General features: G+C 33.9%; 1 protein-coding gene across 2 annotated transcripts in view; it reads right to left on the bottom strand.

Annotated features, from left to right (window-relative positions):
* Positions 1 to 6,836, bottom strand: part of LOC111089266 (glutamate receptor ionotropic, kainate 1-like) — a 48,178-nt gene that overhangs the window by 10,632 nt on the left and 30,710 nt on the right. For both annotated transcript variants that reach the window (XM_022401450.1, XM_022401455.1), the window contains 2 exons: positions 5,926 to 6,067; positions 4,609 to 4,826 (listed from right to left, as the gene is read on the bottom strand). In XM_022401450.1, coding sequence (XP_022257158.1) covers positions 4,609 to 4,826; positions 5,926 to 6,067 — 360 coding nt within the window. The remainder of the gene's footprint in view (positions 1 to 4,608; positions 4,827 to 5,925; positions 6,068 to 6,836) is intronic.

Here is a 6,836-nt window from a genome sequence, read left to right as displayed (position 1 = left end):
CGCGATAAAAATGCTTTCCGATAGGAGATTGTTTGTTAGCTGCCACTGTTGCAGGTTTTCTTGCAACTGCTGTTGTCTTTCTTCTTGTTTATTTTCTTTCTCCTCCAACCACTGCTGTAAACTGTTCGAGCTGCCACTGTCGCAGGTTTTCTTGCAACTGCTGTTGTCTCTCTTCTTGTTTCTTTTGCTGTTCTTGTATTGCTGCCATCAAATCTGCTAAGCTGTAGTTTGATTTGCCACTTCTCGTTTCCATCTTCTTCTTCTTCTTTTTTTTTCTGACACCAATTTGTTACGTCTGTGTTCGTTTGTTAATTTTTCGTAGAAATTCTTTCCGAAAAACTTCAGCACTACAACCCGTTTCTGAAATAAAACTAGTTTATTCTTTCTCATTTGAATTTTGCAATACACTTAATTTCCATAGTCACTTTAACTTAAACACACGCTATAATTCACAACGATTCACGCACTTTACTTACGGCTTGACTCGATTATCTGTCTCTATCTCCCTGCCTGCTATTCAATTATTCATGCCGTCACTTCTTTTGTCGGCTCATATATACCAAAATAGAGGGTGCATAGAGAAGACTAGAGTTGCCACGAACAGGCATGATCTTTCGAGAATCTCATGACGTGTTATTAGCGTCACGTGACTTCTGCTGTCGTAACAATATGTACTATTTGTTCAACAGAACTATTTTCTACAGCAGTTGTTTAACACCATTAATATGGCAAACAGTTTATGGGATCTTAATACGAAGGAAACAACTGCAACACATGGACTGACGTTTATCCTCAAATAATTGTGATAACGTTGCTAACTCGGTATTGAGTAGCTAGAAATATACCTTTGTGCAACTGCTTTTATAAATGCATCTTTAGCAGCCATAAATCAGACTTTGAAAATATAACACTGTTCATCCTTTCTGTTTAATCATAAATGAAACGTAACAAGCAATAGATGTATTAGCAGTGAAAAAAAACCTGATTTGTGGCGATTTTATTTGTTTAACAATAAATTATGCAACAAATCTCCAGTGGAATTTCTGTTAAATAAAATGTTTGAATCATTATAAATAATTAAGTAATTTCACGAATTTTCAAGATTTAATTTGCTAAGCATAATATCAATAATTTTCTTTATTTCTTTCGAGTTAACCTTAAAAATGTAGAGGCTCAGAATTTTTCCTTTAACTTGACTATCTTTAACTCTGCTACTCACCATGAATAAAATTTCGGTGGACGTTCCTTTTTAAATTCTGCTACTTACCTTGAACAAAATCATCCGCTGTATCGGATTTTTGGGACCAATTTTGTTGGACTTGAGATGTTTAGGTACTCCTTCTACCTCTTTTACTCTTATTATTTTATTACTGTATCACATGTTTTATATTCCATGTTTAATTTTTTTCTTCTAAAATGATTTTTGGTACTTTTTATTGGTTAAAACTTCTACTTCTTAGTGTTGTAGTTTAGTTTAGTTTACACATCAAGGTGTCCCCACGGAGGCTGAGTTAATAATGTTGTGTCCAGGTTGCTGAGGTTTTATTTTATCCACATAGAATCTTTCCGGTGACACTTTCCACGCTTACACAATGCTACATTTATTTTTTAGCATCCGTAAATAAAATTTAGCGTTTCCCTCTTTAAGCCTTGTCTTATATTATGGGTTTGATATCATTAGTTTAACATAATTACACAGAAATCGCTGATGTAGGTTTACGCAAAGTCCTGTGTTCGCAGTACAGTCCATTGCAGTAATAATGTAATACACACAAATACATTTATTTTAGCATAGTTAAAATAAACCCTTTTAAAAATAAAATAACAAATGTATCAGTAAAATTCTGTAGTCCAACCACTAAGGTGACTGTTTTAATAATATTATTTATTTTACGTAATGGCGAGAGGTACTTCTGATTTTGTCTATAATGTATAATATAGCTCTCTAAGTTGTATGTAAAACGGTTAAGTTTGTTGTACGGGGGGGTCTTTATAGGCTTTTGTGACTATAAAGTTTTGTGTTTTCTGTAGATGTTGTAACTATGTGCTAGAAACGTTCAGCCATGCCTTGTAGGCGTATTCTATGATTGGCCTAATGTATGTTTTATATACTGGTGAAGCTCTTAATTATTGCCTGCCAGACTCGCAAGATACCTCGCTCTAAGCCAGATACCCTTAGTACGATCAACCCACGTAAATTAATCGAGTGTCCCATCTCGATATAGGGGGGTTGTTCTGCTTTGTTTAATGGATTTTGTGAATAAAATTACCCGTGTTTTATGGGCGTTTATTTTGATCTTCTATTTGTTACAGTGTTATTCTATTTCGTTTAATATTGGTTGTATATTGTATGATGCTGTTATAGGATTTTTGGCACTCGTTCGTATCGCCACCTCGTCTGCGAACTGTGAGGAGTGTGTGGAATTTGAGTCTTTTAGAGGCATTTCGTTCACGTACATGATGAATAAGGTCGGGCTAAGTATTCCTCCTTGTGGGACTCCTGCCTCGGGGATGAAGATATCCCAGAAGGGGGGATTCCACATTTACTCTGATGCTCCTATCCTCCAGGAAGTTTGATAACCAGCAAATAATCTCAGTTGGAAGATCCATTTTGGACAATTTATATCTAAGGCCGTTCTGCCAAATTTTGTCGAATGCTATCTCCAAGCCAAGAAAACACCCGACCGTGCAGTGGTTTTTATTAAAACTGTTTATTATTTTCTCTGTTAATCTAATTAAGCCATCAGTAGTTTGTCGGTATTTTCTAAAGCCGTTTTGAACTTCTGGTAGTTTTGAAGTTAATTCTAGATAAGTGAATAATCTATTGTTTAGTATTTTAGCATTTTTTTCTACCAATTTTTTTATACAGATGGTTATACTGATAGGTCTGTAGTTTTCCGGGTTATTTGCTGGTTTACTCTCATTCGAGAACATAAGAACATCAGCTTGTTTCCAGGCAGTCGGTGTATAGCCTGATTTGATAGATTAAATAGTGCTGCCAGGTGGTTGTACAATCTCAGAGGCCCCTTTTCTTATTAGTATGTTTTGTATTCTGTCCTATTCTAATACTTCATTTTTGAGTGCTTTTATGTTGCTTATGGCTTCTGCAGTTGTGATTGGTTTGATTAATTGTTTTGTTATGTGGTCGTATTCACCTGCGTTGTTGGCTTTAACGTGAGGCGTGTTGAGGTGAAGTTGTGTGTTTATAGGTGGCTATTAATTTTACTTAATAGTTTACTATAATATATATATATGTGTGTGTGTGTTAAGAAAGTGATTATTCATGTTTGGTTCGTCTGGTGTTTTAAACTTTTTTTGTAGCTGTTCTTTAAAAGCACTTGCTCAGTTTATTTGTGTATGCGATTTTATTATTGTGTTTGAGTGTTGAATATGTTTGTTCTGTTATTTTTAGTTACCCTTTTTTATATGTGTCCAAAAATTTTTTAGGATCTGTTTTAATGTTTAATTGTGAACAGTAGGTGTCCCAGTGCTGTGATTTTAATCGTTCTATTTATTTCTGATTTAGTTTCTTAGTGTGTTTTTCTTAGTTTTTGTTTGGTGATCTCTCGTTACCATGTATTCTGATATTAGTTTTTGTTTGGTGATTTCTCGTTATCATGTATTCTCGTATTAGTTTTTGTTTGGTGATTTCTCGTTATCATGTATTCTCGTATTAGTTTTTGTTTGGTGATTTCTCGTTATCATGTATTCTTGTATTAGTTTTTGTTTGGTGATCTCTTGTTATCATGTATTCTCAGTATTAGTTTTTGTTTGGTGATTTCTCGTTATCATGTATTCTTGTATTAGTTTTTGTTTGGTGATCTCTTGTTATCATGTATTCTTGTATTAGTTTTTGTTTGATGATCTCTCGTTACCATGTATTCTCGTATTAGTTTTTGTTTGGTGATCTCTCGTTATCATATATTCTCGTATTAGGTTTTGTTTGGTGATCTCTTGTTATCATGTATTCTCGTATTAGTTTTTGTTTGGTGATCTCTTGTTATCGTGTATTCTCGTATTAGTTCTCTGTTTGGTGGTCTCTTGTTATAATGTATTATCGTCTTAGTTTTTGTTTGGTGGTCTCTTGTTATCGTGTATTCTCGTATTAGTTTTCTGTTTGGTGGTCTCTTGTTATAATGTATTATCGTCTTAGTTTTTGTTTGGTGGTCTCTTGTTATCATGTATTCTCGTCCTAGTTTTCTGTTTGGTGGTCTCTTGTTATAATGTATTATCGTCTTAGTTTTTGTTTGGTGGTCTCTTGTTATAATGTATTATCGTCTTAGTTTTTGTTTGGTGGTCTCCTGTTATAATGTATTCTCGTCTTAGTTTTCTGCGTTCTTGTATTTTGTCTATTAGTAGCTTCTGTTGTTTCCATGTTGTGTAATTGACGTTCCTTCTTTAACTCTGCTACTCACCTTGAACAAAGTTTCGGTAGACGTTCCTTCTTTAACTACTGCTACTCACTTTAAACAAAGTTTCGGTAGACGTTCCTTCTTTAACTCTGCTACTCACTTTAAACAAAGCTTCGGTAGACGTTCCTTCTTTAACTCTGCTACTCACCTTGAACAAAGTTTCGGTGGACGTTCCTTTTTTAACTCTGCTACTCACCTTGAACAAAGCTTCAGTGGACGTTCCTTTTTCAACAATTGGTATTATATCAGGGAACTTCAACAAATCCTGAAGATTTTGAATCCGGTCTTGACTATCTCTGAAAAGAAGCCAAGCTTTGATGTTTCCACTGAAGCTATTGGTTAAGATCACAAGTCCAATCCACCAAAATCCAATCAGGAGGCGTCCAGAAGTACAAGACGGAAGTTGTGGCATGCCTTGGAGAATAGAATGTTAACAAAAACAAACAAAAAACACAAATATTTTTGTTTAGATACTCTTAATTTACCTGAAATTCCCAGGATCTGATGCTGAAATTGCTAAGATGTTTGATAGAAAATTTTGATACTATATTATTCTTAATATAATATTTTAATACATCCTAAATGTTAACGTTTCGTAAACTTCTTGGTTATGGTTGCCTTAAAGGTTTAAAGACGAAGGCATAATAAAAATATATATTGTTCCCCTCCTCCCCTTATTCTCTAAGAGGACGTGTTTGACTATTATTAACATATTTATGATCGTAGTGCTAGGAAAATCTAAGGTTAAACCTAACACTAGGAATTGGTTGTTGAATCAGGAATCTGTTGCTAAGTCGGTTTGGTACGTATGCATTTCAACTGGTTATTTGTTTTAATATGTAATAAATGTAATAAAGTATCTCAGTCATATGTGAAAATATGTTTAAAATGTATTATTTTACAGTTACAACGTATCTGAATCTCGTGGTGTGAGTTAGAGCTTTTCAAAATTCTATACTGATGTTACCACTGTGTTCAACAAACTGTAATTTTGTAGCACTGAATGCAGAAATAAAGAACTAATTTATAATTCGATTCAAGCAATCTGGGTAGTTTCTTACACCTGTGTTAGTGAAGCTTGTACTTCTTTATCTTTATAACTACATCAGCAAAAGACATTATTTAATTTTTTCACTAAATTACTCTCACTCTTTGAACTTCTTACAAATGATTAGATGTTATTTTACCACTATGCTACGTCATTATTTTATTTTTTTCACTAAATTACTCGCTCTCTTTTAACTTCTTACAAATGATTAGATGTTATTTTACCACTATGCTACGTCAGAAAGAGGAATAAAAAAATGGAATTTGTCTCTTTGTCAATTCATCGAATCTTTTAAACATTTTCACATAGATACAGTGAGTACGGATTTCATAAATATACGTTAATCTTTATTCATACTCGGCTAGAGTTTTAACGTAAATTTCAATCCTTATTAGGTTTAAATCCTGAAACATACTTTTGATGATTTAATCAAGAATTGAAAGTGAGACGTTGTATGTAATTTACCTTGTGTACAAATACACCCGAATAGGGCTACCAGTTTTTTCACCACGAAATTAGGATCCACTTTTTCCTTTGACGTAACCAGAAAGATGAGACAATAAACCATGCAAACAACAAAAAGGGCCAAAAGTATCGATGCCCACACCTACAATAACAAAAAAGAAAGAAAACGAATATCTGTACAAAAATATCATTCAAAGTGCTTGTGCTACTTTCTTCTGAGTTAATAGATCTTATGAATATAATAAGACAAAATATATTTCAACAGAGGAAGCACATTATTAGAACATGTATGTTGTGAGTATAGAAACCAAAGTATTTTTACTGTCCGTACAAGCTGTTGTTTCTTTCCCTTTTTACTGTTTCATATCTGTTGAGAAACTTAACACAAATACGATACCGTATAACCCGAGCGCTTTCGAAAGATCGACCTTTCTTCTTCTTCAGGGACACTCTAGGATTGATTGATTTCTTGAACCTACGTGTTTTCGTAACATCACGAATGTTGAGAAAATTGATTTGAATTAATGTTACTGTGTTCGTAAAATAATAATTTTGAATACTTGTACTTTGATGGCGTAGGACTGTAAGGGTGGATAACATTTATACAGCTGTTACGACAGTTTTGATAGGGAACTTAAACTATGTTGCTGTGTTACGTCTCTGTTCGTTTGTTAATTACCCGTAAAAATTATTTCGGAAGAACTTCAGCGATACAAGTCCTTTCTTAAATACACTTAATTTCCACAGTCACTTTAACTTAAACACATGCTATAATTCACAAAGATTCACGCGCTTTACTACCGCGCTTGACTCAATTAACCGTCTCTGTCTGTCTGCAATTATCTATATATATGCCGTCACTTCTCGCCGGTCTTATATATACGAATTAGAGGGCGTCTGGAGAACACTCG

This window comes from Limulus polyphemus, unplaced genomic scaffold (assembly GCF_000517525.1).
Source record: "Limulus polyphemus unplaced genomic scaffold, Limulus_polyphemus-2.1.2 Scaffold116, whole genome shotgun sequence".
NCBI lineage: Eukaryota > Metazoa > Arthropoda > Merostomata > Xiphosura > Limulidae > Limulus > Limulus polyphemus.
This window is presented reverse-complemented; position numbering and strand designations above follow the sequence as displayed.